This window comes from Brassica oleracea, chromosome C3, assembly GCF_000695525.1.
Source record: "Brassica oleracea var. oleracea cultivar TO1000 chromosome C3, BOL, whole genome shotgun sequence".
Classification (NCBI taxonomy): Eukaryota; Viridiplantae; Streptophyta; class Magnoliopsida; order Brassicales; family Brassicaceae; genus Brassica; species Brassica oleracea.
Window position 1 is genome coordinate 23962167 of NC_027750.1, and position 12405 is coordinate 23974571.

At 39.4% G+C, this 12405-nt stretch overlaps 2 protein-coding genes across 2 annotated transcripts in view; one reads left to right on the plus strand and one right to left on the minus strand.

Annotated features, from left to right (window-relative positions):
• Window positions 1–3135: 3135 nt before the first annotated feature.
• On the plus strand, window positions 3136–11135 carry LOC106334949 (regulatory-associated protein of TOR 1). The gene is made up of 23 exons (XM_013773354.1): window positions 3136–3441; window positions 3806–3908; window positions 3999–4081; window positions 4163–4321; window positions 4411–4527; window positions 4640–4797; window positions 4993–5147; window positions 5247–5391; window positions 5476–5554; window positions 5640–5741; window positions 5943–6026; window positions 6118–6228; window positions 6563–6916; window positions 6988–7171; window positions 7578–8144; window positions 8248–8559; window positions 8646–8772; window positions 9033–9157; window positions 9256–9401; window positions 9504–9605; window positions 9905–9990; window positions 10097–10178; window positions 10374–11135. The coding sequence occupies exons 1-23, from the start codon at window positions 3136–3138 to the stop codon at window positions 10710–10712; spliced, it is 4026 nt and encodes a 1341-aa protein (XP_013628808.1). The 3' UTR covers window positions 10713–11135.
• A 1116-nt stretch (window positions 11136–12251) lies between these two features.
• The window catches only part of LOC106330181, an 877-nt gene continuing 723 nt past the window's right edge, over window positions 12252–12405 (minus strand). The window contains exon 3 of the mRNA XM_013768709.1: window positions 12252–12403. Within this exon, the coding sequence (XP_013624163.1) occupies window positions 12252–12403 (152 nt within the window). The remainder of the gene's footprint in view (window positions 12404–12405) is intronic.

Sequence of the window (12405 nt, forward strand, 5' to 3'; positions counted from 1 at the left end):
TTATTTGTATCAGGATATCTCATCTCACTGCTCCTCTTTAGTACCTTGTCATTCTCAATCACCGTTAGGCAAGAGATCAGGTCATTGTAAGTGGTAGAACCTCTTTCTATGTAGATATGTTTTGACAACAAATATTCTGGATGGAATGTGGAGTATGTCTTGAATAGACAATCATTATCTGTTACCACTTCACCACATAATCTCAGTTGGTACACGACCCTGGACAAGGCAAAGTGAAACTCGACCACTGTCTCAAAGTCATGGAATCGGAGACTCATCCATTCATGTTTGACCTTTGGTAATAATACCATAGTGTATCTGGACTTTAATTATGTCCAAAGGTCACGAGGATTCTCAATATGTAGATACTGATTTCTCAGTTCCTCAGTGAGATGATGGCTCATAATAGTTATGGCTCTTAACTTTTCACTTTCAATTTCATCATTTCTTTCAATGATACATTTCCCGAGTCCTCTAGACTTAGGGCAATTGAAGTGTTCATTTCCCATTCTAGATAATCATCTCCAGAGATATTTAGAATGGCATAATCCATGGGTTCAAATCTCGGCATCTGAAATCATATTATCAATCAATTCATTGATTTAGAATTCTTGCAACCAATTTAAATAATCAGTGCATATGATTTCATAAGTCTATCTTTGGTGCTTAGGCCATACGGATTTGCATTGTGATGCTTATACCTCTTGGCCATTATAAGATACAACGATCTTAAGGATCGGATCATGATGCAATCCGGTTTATATAAGCATTCGGATACTAGGCCACACGGTCACTTTGATATGCACTAAGCTACACAGCTTTTAATCAATCAAGGGCACAAGGCCGCAAGTGTGAGCAATGCATTAGGCTGCACGGCCATATACAAAATGAGATCTAGATGCATTCAATCCTATTTCTTAGTTGCATATCTATTAAGTTTTACCAATTTCAAGGTTGGTAATATTAGATTTTAGAATCAAGTAATCTAGCAACCTAACTCTCATTCAATATGTAAATTCTTTAAATCAATCTTTCAAGATTTAAGTAATGAGAGATTTAAGGTTTCAAGGCCTTTAGGAATCTTAAAATTCAAGATTAGGGTTTTAGTTTAAACGAGATTCAGATTCAAGTTTTAAAAACAATCCTAATCATAGCTCGAGGCGATCAATCAAACACTCAAGTTTCAAATCAAAATTAAAACCGATTTTCCAAAATTAGGGTTTTAGGGGATTTCGAAAATTTTGATCTTTGATCAAGGGGATTTGATTTGAGATTCAAAAACCTTTAAGGTTCTGATTTTAATTGATCAATGGATCAATCTCGTTTTTAGGTTTTACATCGAACTTATAGAGCTTCGATTTACTCATAAGGGATTGATCTATTTAACCTATGGCTTTTAGTTTTTAGAGATTATATTTTAAGGTTTCAATCTTTACAAAACAACCAAATTCGATTCTTGTTTTCAGATTTCGAATTACCTTTATTTTGTAGTGTTGAACCGGACCACCAAAGTCAGATGAACCTCTAGTTGCACAAGGATGGTCGCAAGCTGAGACGGTCTTGCGTCTGGTCACGGATGTGTGCTGAGGTAGTCGGATGCGATCGAGACGCGTCTTCTTTTTATCTAGTTCGCGAGCTGCTGCTTTTGCAAGCGGCTGATCTGAATTGCGAGCTGGCTGTGATGCGAACGTGGGCTGGTTCTGTTGTGAACAGGAAGCTGTGAATGTCTAGGATCAGGAACGCTTAAGGACTTTAACTGATCAGGTGTTTGCGAGCCAGAACGGAAGCAAGAACAAGTTAGGGTTCTTCGGGATTAGATCTTTGCACCAACTCATCCTAGCTCATGAAAAAAACAAGGAGTATTAGATCACATGAACACCATAATCTAAACAAGGTATCATCAAACAACTAAGGTATGATAAACTTATCTTTCAAAGGATTTGAATTTGACTAGAAAATCTTGTTGGTTCGGATTAGGGTTCCAAAGACCAAGACGGCGCCGCGTTTTGTTTCTGCGAGTGAGGGCGCGTCTGAGATCGGATCGACGAACGTTTGCGCTGATGGATTCGTCTCGTCAAGAGTTTCAAGATGATATGTGGATCGTCGTCTGGTTCCTCAGGGTTGGAGAGATCGATCGATTTTAAGTTGCGCCTGATTTAGGGTTTATGTGTGACGGATTTTAGGTTAGGGGTAGGGGTTTATCTTTTCTCAGGGTTTTGGGAGTGTATCGTGCTGATAACGTGTTGTAATTAGAAGGGTTTAGAGACTGAATATTTCGGTGTTTTATTATGAGAGTTTCTTTATATAAAAATTACAAGATAAAGATAAATGAAAAGAGTACATATCATAATCCAACATGAAATAGGAAAACTACTAAAATATAAAAAAAGAAAACATCATAAGTTCTAAGTCGGCCAAAACTAGACGACTTAATACTAAGTCGTCCAAGACTAGCCGACTCTCTCTTTCTCCTTTGGACGCTGCTGCGGCTGGGCCTGGTCGTGGCTGACAGACCTTCTTTTCTTGTCTTGGTTAATGGCAATACACTATATGATTTATAACAGTTTAGGTTGCATTTATGATTTTAACTAGAGAATCTGATTAAATTTACAATTGTTTCATAGTAGTTAATACATTCGGATCTCGTATTAATTAATTAGAATATAATTTTGTTATTAATCTGACAAGATTTTCACATCTCAAGAGGGGTAAAAAAGAGAAGTGGAAACAAAAACGCAATGCGTGTTTGATGACTTTCCCTTTGTTCCTTCTCTCTCTCTGACTAAATCGCATCCTCACTTTCTCTCATCTGCCGCCACCACCACCACCGTTTACGCGCCTCCACCTCCGTCTCCGTCTCAATCGCCGTCATCGTTCCACATCTTCCTCTACCTCCGCTTCCTGTAGATTCCTAGGGTTTCCGCCACCGCTTCTCTATCCCTGTGGTTTGTTTTCCCCCCGAGCTGGATTCTCTGCTCTCGCGCCGCTGGTTCAGCGGCTTTGTTGATTGATTCGATTCTAATCGATCTCCGATTCTCGCCTCAATCGTAACAATAACTCTAGGGCTGGGCGATTCGATTTTGAGGGATTTCGAGCGGGGGTGTTTGATTCTCTCTGGTGTGTTCTCCGATTTGGATGGCATTGGGAGACTTAATGGTATCTCGGTTCTCGCAATCCTCCGTTTCTCTGGCCTCCAGTCACCGCTACGACGAGGACTGTCTCTCCTCCAGTCACGGTGATTCCTCGCGGATGAAAGATTCCGACGCTACGAGTAGTATCTACGGAAATGGCACGGCGGAGAGAGCCTCCGCCACCAGCATGGCGTACTTGCCTCAGACTATCGTCCTCCGCGAGCTTAGGCACGACGCGTCCGAGGCGTCTGCGCTCTTGGGGACTTCCGAGGGGATTGTGTTGGCTCCTAAATGGCGTCTTAAAGAGCGAGTAAGTTTGTGATTGGACTTTGTTGTGTTGATAGACTAGATTTTGGATTGATCGTAGTGCAGTTGAGGATGAAGGAGGAGCATAGGGCAACTACATTCTCTAGAATGTTTGTAATACAATCTGCTATTTTGTTTACCTACTAGGTTGGGTGATGTTAACTGATGAATTTTTTATTTTGGAGACGAGAAGTTAAAAAAATTGGCACCATGATACACGTTTTCGCTACAATTCCAATGTCTCCTTAGAAAAAAAAAATATAATTTTTCCCAGCATTAGCTAAATCAGGCATTTATTGGATCTGTTTGCTATGTGAATTCTTGTAAATCTCATGCTCTTTGCTGACTTTTATTCTTCGTCTTTGCAGATGAAAACAGGATGTGTAGCTCTAGTTCTGTGTTTAAACATTACTGTTGATCCGCCGGATGTTATAAAGATATCTCCTTGTGCAAGAATCGAGGCTTGGATAGGTTGAGCCCCTCTTACACTCTTTCTTCTGTGTGTCTATACTTTGTCGTTGTCGCTACAATCAATTTTCTTTCTCTTTTATTTGATGGCAGACCCATTTTCCATGGCCCCGCCAAAAGCTCTCGAGACTATTGGACAAAACTTGAGCACTCAGTATGAGAGATGGCAACCAAGGGTGATTATTTATCTCCCGGTATTTTATTGTTATTGTTTCGTCAATTTACGTTTTTCATTTTTATATTGTTATCTCTCTCAGGCTCGATATAAGGTTCAGTTAGATCCGACGGTAGACGAAGTCAGGAAGCTGTGCTTGACTTGTCGGAAATATGCAAAGACGGAGAGAGTTCTATTCCATTATAATGGGCATGGTGTGCCAAAGCCTACAGCTAATGGTGAAATTTGGGTATTCAACAAGGTCTGCTCTTGCTAGCTTTTCTGTTATCTACGATGTTCTTCTTCCTTTTCGTCTGTTACCACGTAATGATTGATCTTGTATTTGAGCAGAGTTATACGCAGTACATTCCGTTGCCAATCAGTGATCTTGATTCCTGGTTGAAGACACCGTCCATCTATGTTTTTGACTGCTCTGCTGCTAGGATGATTCTTAATGCCTTTGTTGAGGTAAAGGAAATAACCAGTTCACTCATGTTACCCATCCTTCTGTCAAGTTTAAGACTTGATTCTGCAGCGGGCGTTCCATAAAATGATAAAATTCATTTATTCCTTTTGACAGCTTCATGATTGGGGCTCGTCTGGTTCCTCTGGATCCACAAGGGACTGTATTCTACTTGCTGCTTGTGACGTACATGAGACACTTCCTCAAAGCGTTGAATTTCCAGCTGATGTTTTTACTGCTTGCCTCACGACACCCATTAAAATGGCGTTAAAATGGTAAATCCTATATTCGCCTCTGATTGTTTTTGCGTGCTCAGATGTCATCGTTCTCCTAAAATACGTTCTTGTCGTTCCACCAAGCTACTTTATATAATCTTAGTTAGCTTTTTTTTTTTTTGCGTTTGATTTATGCCCGTCTAGAACTAGTAGTTCAGTTTACCTGCAATTCTTACAAGAAGCTTTCCATTGCAGGTTCTGCAGGCGTTCTCTTCTAAAAGAAATCATCGATGAATCACTTATTGACAGGATTCCTGGCCGCCAAAATGATCGTAAGACATTGTTAGGGGAGTTAAATTGGATCTTCACAGCAGTGACGGATACAATTGCATGGAATGTGCTTCCTCATGGTATTGCTCCAAACTTTTCACATAATGTATTAGGGCCAAATCTCTTACTGACTTGTTTGCATTTCTGTGTTCTTCATGAATGTTACTTTTACCCTGCAGAACTTTTCCAGAGATTATTCAGACAGGATTTGTTGGTCGCTAGCCTTTTCCGAAATTTCTTACTTGCTGAGAGAATAATGCGGTCCGCAAATTGTAATCCAATATCTCACCCTATGCTACCTCCTACGCATCAACATCATATGTGGTATTCAAGAAGATTCTTATTTTTCTGTTAGATAAAATGTTATGTGTCTTGATTTCCCTCAGGTAGTTGTTGCATGCTTTTCAGGGATGCATGGGACATGGCTGCTGAAATCTGCCTTTCTCACCTTCCCCAACTTGTTTTGGACCCAAACGCAGAGTTCCAGGTTTGTCTTGTCCTATCTAGTTCCTTTTAATTGTATAAAATGTTGCATATCTTGATGATAAAACTTGCTTCTTTCCCTTTTCTAGCCAAGTCCATTTTTTACTGAGCAACTGACAGCTTTTGAGGTGTGGCTTGATCATGGATCTGAGCATAAGAAGCCACCAGAGCAGTTGCCTATTGTTCTTCAGGTGCAACCTAAATTTCTATATTCATTTCTATGTATATTGTGCGTCTGCGAGGGAGAGAAAACCATATTTATTTATCATTTTCGAATGGGTTTGTGTGGATTTGACTTGAGGAATTTTATTTGGCTTCCTTCTGGAGGTTCCATCATAGAACTGTTTGCATATTTCTATCATATTGTATTTATAGACTCTGGTTTTCTTCAGGTGTTACTTAGCCAATGCCATCGGTTTCGTGCTCTTGTACTTCTTGGAAGATTTCTTGATATGGGTTCATGGGCCGTGGATCTGGTATACTTTTAAGCTTGAACTCCCTTTCCCTTTGGCTTACACATAGTTTCTTTAGGTTATGTCTTTACACGTGAACTGAATTTTCTTCTAGGCTTTGTCTGTTGGAATATTCCCATATGTGCTGAAGCTTCTGCAAACAACAACAAATGAGCTAAGACAGATCCTTGTTTTCATATGGACAAAAATTCTTGCACTTGATAAGGTAATTTCGTCTTTTGCGTTCCATGAGCTAACGATGGTGGTTTTTCATGCATTTGCTTGTTGTTTTACAAATTTGGGCCAGTTCCTATGGTGGCTATCTTCTTGTGCATCTATTGAGAGTGACTTTAATGGAACTCTTATGTTTTCCATCTCGTTATTTTGAGATGAATGCTAAATGGCACAAATCTACCATCTAATATATTCTGAATATTATATAATTAATATCATATCTATGGACATCAAATTAATCTCCGGCCACCGCACTTTCGTGCTGCTTAAGCCTTCTCGTCTCAGTCTTTGAATTATTAACATTGACTGGTTTCTCTTTGTTTCAGTCATGTCAAATTGATCTTGTGAAGGATGGGGGGCATACATATTTTATAAGATTTCTAGATAGCTCGGGTGCATTTCCAGAACAACGAGCTATGGCTGCTTTTGTTCTGGCTGTCATAGTGGACGGACACCGACGAGGCCAGGAAGCATGTCTTGAAGCAAATTTGATTGGTGTTTGTCTGGGGCACCTTGAAGCATCGATACCAAGTGATCCACAGCCAGAACCATTGTTTTTACAATGGCTTTGTCTTTGTCTTGGAAAGTTGTGGGAAGATTTTATGGAGGCCCAAATAATGGGCAGGGAGGCAAATGCTTTTCAAAAATTGGCACCTCTGGTTTCCGAGCCCCAACCTGAGGTGAAGCCCAGATTTCTTCATATTATCCTTCTTTTAGTAGTGTAGTTGCTGACCATAACAATCCCTTGCAGGTAAGGGCTGCTGCTGTTTTTGCCCTGGGTACCTTAGTTGATATTGGGTTTGACTCTAGTAAAAGTGTTGTGGACGATGAATTTGATGATGATGAAAAGATTAGAGCAGAAGAAGCTATCATTAAAAGTCTCTTAGATGTTGTCTCAGATGGGAGTCCACTTGTCCGGGCAGAGGTTGCTGTAGGTACGCAAAGCATGCAACTCTTGAACATTCATGATCTTAGGACTATGGGTACCTAAATAGTTATTTAACTTCAAAACCAAAATATTCTAACCTAATGAGATTATTTTAAATTAGATACGTCTCTCCTACCTTTTATTTATGATTTACCTTTTACTGAATTTGAATAACTCCAATTTACATAGGCATCTAATTTTTTTTGTTGCGTTAGCTAGAGAGCCTGATAGTTTCTAACTCAATACAACCTCGAAACCATATTGTTCTTCGCTTAGAGAGTTCATATATAATTTTGTGCAATTTCCAATGTCTGTCTTTTTCATTCTGCATGTACATCTTGAAGCTAGCTTGCTTACTTTTATTTCTTTCCTATTTGATCCCCAAGTCTTATCTTTTGTTAATGTTTCTACAGCTCTTGCACGTTTTGCCTTCGGCCACAAACAGCACCTAAAGTCAGCCGCATCTTCATATTGCAAGCCTCAGTCAAGTTCTTTGCTTACTTCGCTCCCTTCAATAGCTAAACTCCATGATGCTGGGAGTGCAAAACTTGTTTCTTTACACATGAGTCCTCTGACTAGAGCTAGCACTGATAGCCAACCAGTGGCTCGTGAGGCCAAGATCTCAAGCAGCCCTCTTGGCTCGGCTGGGCTGATGAATGGATCTCCATTATCTGATGATTCTTCGTTACATTCTGATTCTGGAATCATGCTTGACATTGTCAGCAATGGAGCTGGCCATCACCAAAGACTATTGGACAATGCTGTTTATTCGCAGTGCATTCGAGCTATGTTTGCCTTAGCTAGAGACCCATCTCCACGTATTGCAAGTCTCGGGCGGCGTGTGCTTTCTATCATTGGAATCGAACAAGTTGTTGCGAAACCCTCGAAGCCCACTGGCCGACTAGGGGAAGCCGCAACGACATCTAACACTCCTCTTACTGGCCTAGCTCGTTCATCCTCATGGTTTGATATGCATGCAGGTAGCTGTTCATGGAGTGAAATTTCTGAAAGTTGTGCTTAATTCAGGAAATTGTCCTTTATTGAGTGTTTGTGAATTTGATCTTGCACTGTTGTTGACAACAGGTAATCTGCCCTTAAGTTTTAGGACTCCTCCGGTCAGCCCTCCTAGAACAAACTATCTACTGAGGAGAGTTTGTTCGCTAGAGTTCAAACCTCATCTGTTGGGTTCACCAGACTCAGGATTGGCTGATCCGCCTTTAGGCGTCAGTGGATCTGAAAAGAGTTTGCTCCCATTATCAACTATCTACAGCTGGAGCTGTGGCCACTTTTCTAAACCGCTTCTTGGTGGGACGGATGCTAGTCAAGAGATAGTTACCAAAAGAGAAGAGAAAGAAAAATTCGCACTCGAGCATATTGCAAAATGCCAGCACTCCTGTAAATAGTTTGTCTTTTTATCTCTGGTTTGTTCTATACCTGTACTACTCACTTGAACTTATTTACAATATTTTTACCTTGACCAGCTATTAGCAAGCTCAGCAATAATCCTATTGCCAACTGGGATACGAGGTTTGAAACGGGAACAAAGACAGCTCTCCTTCACCCTTTCTCTCCTATTGTAGTTGCTGCGGATGAGAATGAACGGATCAGGTAAGCTAAAATCTGGATCTTATATCAGTTCTTGCGTTCAGGTTCACCTGTTAGCCAGAGTACTGTCTAGTTACCTCAAAACAAAAGGTGTTCGCTTTTGAAGGTAGATCTAATTGATTAGATCTCTCTGTCTAGCATAATCATTTAGAAAAGCTTCCCTTTAAAACTGTTCTTAAAGTTTGATCTTCTTCGTGACTTTTTAGTTTATTTTATCGAGATGCATCTACGCCACTAAGTACTTTACTGTATTTTCCTCTCAGAGTCTGGAACTATGAGGAAGCAACTCTTCTCAATGGCTTTGACAATCATGATTTTCCTGACAAAGGAATTTCAAAGCTCTGCCTCATCAATGAACTTGACGACTCTTTTCTACTTGTTGCATCATGTAATATTCATAACTCTTGCCACTGTTTGCGAATTGATTGATTATAGCTGCTGAGAAATGGTACTTATGTTTACACGATCTTCTGGAAATATGGGTAGGTGATGGCTCGGTCCGAATATGGAAAAACTATGCAACGAAGGGTAAACAAAAGCTTGTTACGGGGTTTTCTTCAGTTCAGGGCCACAAGCCCAGTGCACGTGACTTGAACGCTGTTGTGGACTGGCAACAACAGTCTGGCTACCTGGTTTGTGATTACTTTTTTCAAGCTTTGCTGTGTTTCATTTGATTGAAGCCTTGAAGTTATGAAAACCTGTTTATGTTATTTATGAATTCTGGTATTTAACAGTATGCTTCTGGGGAGGTGTCAACAGTCGCACTTTGGGACCTGGAGAAAGAACAGCTTCTCAGATCTATTCCCTCTGAGTCAGAGTGCGGAGTTACAGCACTTGTGAGTCTACATGACCTTCTTATCTATAACATAGAAACATTCTAGAGTGTCATGATTTGCTACCGGTCGGTTATGATCGATTAAACGGATTTAATTACAGTTCATTGGTTGCCTGTTGATTGTTTGTTGGCTGATCTTTGATTATTATTTAAAAACTGACATTATGTGGGTTTGTTGATTCTTGGCAAATGGCATTGGTTGTTCAAACTTAAAATTAGCAGGAAGAAACTAACAATACATCTAGATAGTCTATATGTATAAAAGGTGGGAATTTTGCTTACTTAATGTTGTCTTTGTAGTCGGCTTCTCAAGTGCACGGGGGTCAACTTGCTGCTGGTTTCGCTGATGGATCTTTGAGACTCTATGATATTCGGTCACCTGAACCGTAAGTTGCTTTATAGTTCATTCCTGAACTGCAAATTTACACAAGAACTCCTCCATTATACAAAAATAACTGAATACATCATTTGATATAATTTTTCCTATTAAAGGCTTGTCTGTGCGACTCGGCCTCATCAGAAAGTTGAAAGAGTGGTTGGACTCAGTTTTCAGCCTGGGCTTGATCTCGCAAAGGTTGGAAGCCAAAACTTTTCTCTGAACTCTCAGCTTTCACACCCTTTTTGAGACTCTATGATAGAGTATTGTTACAGTTCGGTTTAAAAAATAAAAATCTTGGTTCGGCTCTGAGTTGAAGATTTTTGTCTTGGTTTGGTTTCCATGTCCGCGCCTATTTTGAAGGGTTAGAATATCTGTTCTTTTTATTTTCAGGTGGTGAGTGCATCACAGGCCGGTGACATACAGTTTCTTGACCTCAGAACAACAAAGGACACATACTTGACGATTGATGCACACAGGGGCTCCCTCACGGCCTTAGCTGTTCACAGACACGCTCCAATAATCGCGAGCGGATCTGCAAAACAGCTGATTAAAGTGTTTAGCCTTCAGGGAGAACAACTTGGGATAATCCGCTACTACCCATCCTTCATGGCACAGAAGATTGGCTCAGTGAGTTGCCTCACTTTTCATCCGTACCAGGTTCTGCTTGCAGCTGGAGCTGCGGACTCATTCGTCTCTGTATACACCCATGACAACTCACAAGCAAGGTGAGTCGCACACCGTAAGTCAAAATGTTGCATTGGTCTTGTGATAAAAAAAGAAAAACAGAAGCAAAACAAAGTCCAGTTCGGGTCGGGTCGGGGGTAAAGTGGTTTATAGTATTCGTTAGCCTCCGTTGAAGTTTAGAAAGGAGATCTAAGTTAACAACTGATGAAGGAGGAGGCTTCGCCAAATAAGTTCTCTATCTCTTCCTATGCCAACTCAAGTAAATGGTATCTGTAAATAGTTTCACTGTTTCGTAATTTGCTTTTTTATTTAGCATGTTTCATTGGGTGTGTGCTTTCTTTCCTTTCTATTAAAATCTTAAAAGTCGTTTCCGTTTCACAATTTGTTTCAAAATGTTAAAAGTAATTGTGGAAAAAAAGTTTGCTTTCGTGACAAGGATTAGTATATTGGAAAGTTGTGTGTTTGTTTGATCAAGTTGGTATTCGGAAATAGGCAAGTCACTTCGCATTTTCACGCTTTGCATCAACGTTTGGTGTATGCCATTTGTCCATTTTATTTGAAGCGATCATTGAAAGGTCTAACCACAAAATGCAACTATATCTTCCTTTCTTTATCCTGCATGATATGGTAGATGGAGCAGATTGTTATCAATTGTGGAACGAGAGCAACTCCGTCCATGGAATGGGGTGCTCTCATTCTTGGTCACATTCATGATCTAAATAAGAGATATTTTGGTAACCCACTTAAAAAAAAGTTTTTGGTAGCTCAATATGTAAAAATTTTGAATTATCATTTTGGTTTATCAAAATCTTTGAAACCAAGCAAACGCAGTACTTTGATTTTTTTTTCAACTACAGTAAAAATCAAAATAAATTCAGTATATCAAAGTAAAAATAAAGGAAAGTTTTGATACTAAAGTAAAAAAAAAATGAAAATTCATAAACAAACCATCCATTGGTTTTCATCTCGTTAGGACTTTTAACTGGCGAAAAGGAGAGAACAAGAGTGGAAGGGAATACAAAAACCGACATCCTGTCTGTTTTATTCTCTTTATAAATCTTTGTTCTTTCTTGGATAAGAAGTATAATAGATATAGTTCATGTTCGTTTGGTTGCCGCAGTTTTCGGCGTCGGTGTCAACGTCAATGAAAATAGTTGCTGTTCGTTTCGTAGACGCCGACGCCGACGCCGACGCAGAATATTGTTCGTCTAGAAGACGCTGGAAGTTGACGCTGACGCCGACGCAGGAAACAGATTTTTGGGTTATTTGTTTGATAGACGCGGTCATTTTTATTTCTTCATATTTTATTTTTAAACATTTGTAAAATTGTATTTTAAATAAAAAAAATGTAATTTAAATATATTTACATCCATTAAAATATTATGGTTACTTGGTATATAAATTTTTGGTGAAATATACGAATATAAAAATATAAGCTAAGTTAAAACAAAAATAATACTTCAAAATATTTATCACTAAACAAAAGCTAAATAATACATTATGTTGATTATAAAAGAAAAAACATTAAGTCTTAAATAAATATCACATATAAATGATCATCAAAGTTATAAGCAAAAAAAAAATTTAAAATGGTAAACGACCTCTAACATATTCATTTGTGATGTTATCACGCAAAGCTTCCATCGCTCTATCACCGGCCGGCTCATATACAATATGTCCACCACCACCACCATCATCATCTTCTTCTTCTTCTTCATCACCGTCACTATCAGCTTCT

Bases quoted from the DNA above. Each gene is read 5' to 3' on its own strand.
- LOC106334949 (XM_013773354.1), top strand. From the start codon at position 3,136: ATGGCATTGGGAGACTTAATGGTATCTCGGTTCTCGCAATCCTCCGTT. The intron at 5,742-5,942 runs GTGCAACCTAAA...GGTTTTCTTCAG, and splicing joins AGTTGCCTATTGTTCTTCAG to GTGTTACTTAGCCAATGCCA. The intron at 10,179-10,373 runs GTTGGAAGCCAA...TTTTATTTTCAG, and splicing joins CTGGGCTTGATCTCGCAAAG to GTGGTGAGTGCATCACAGGC.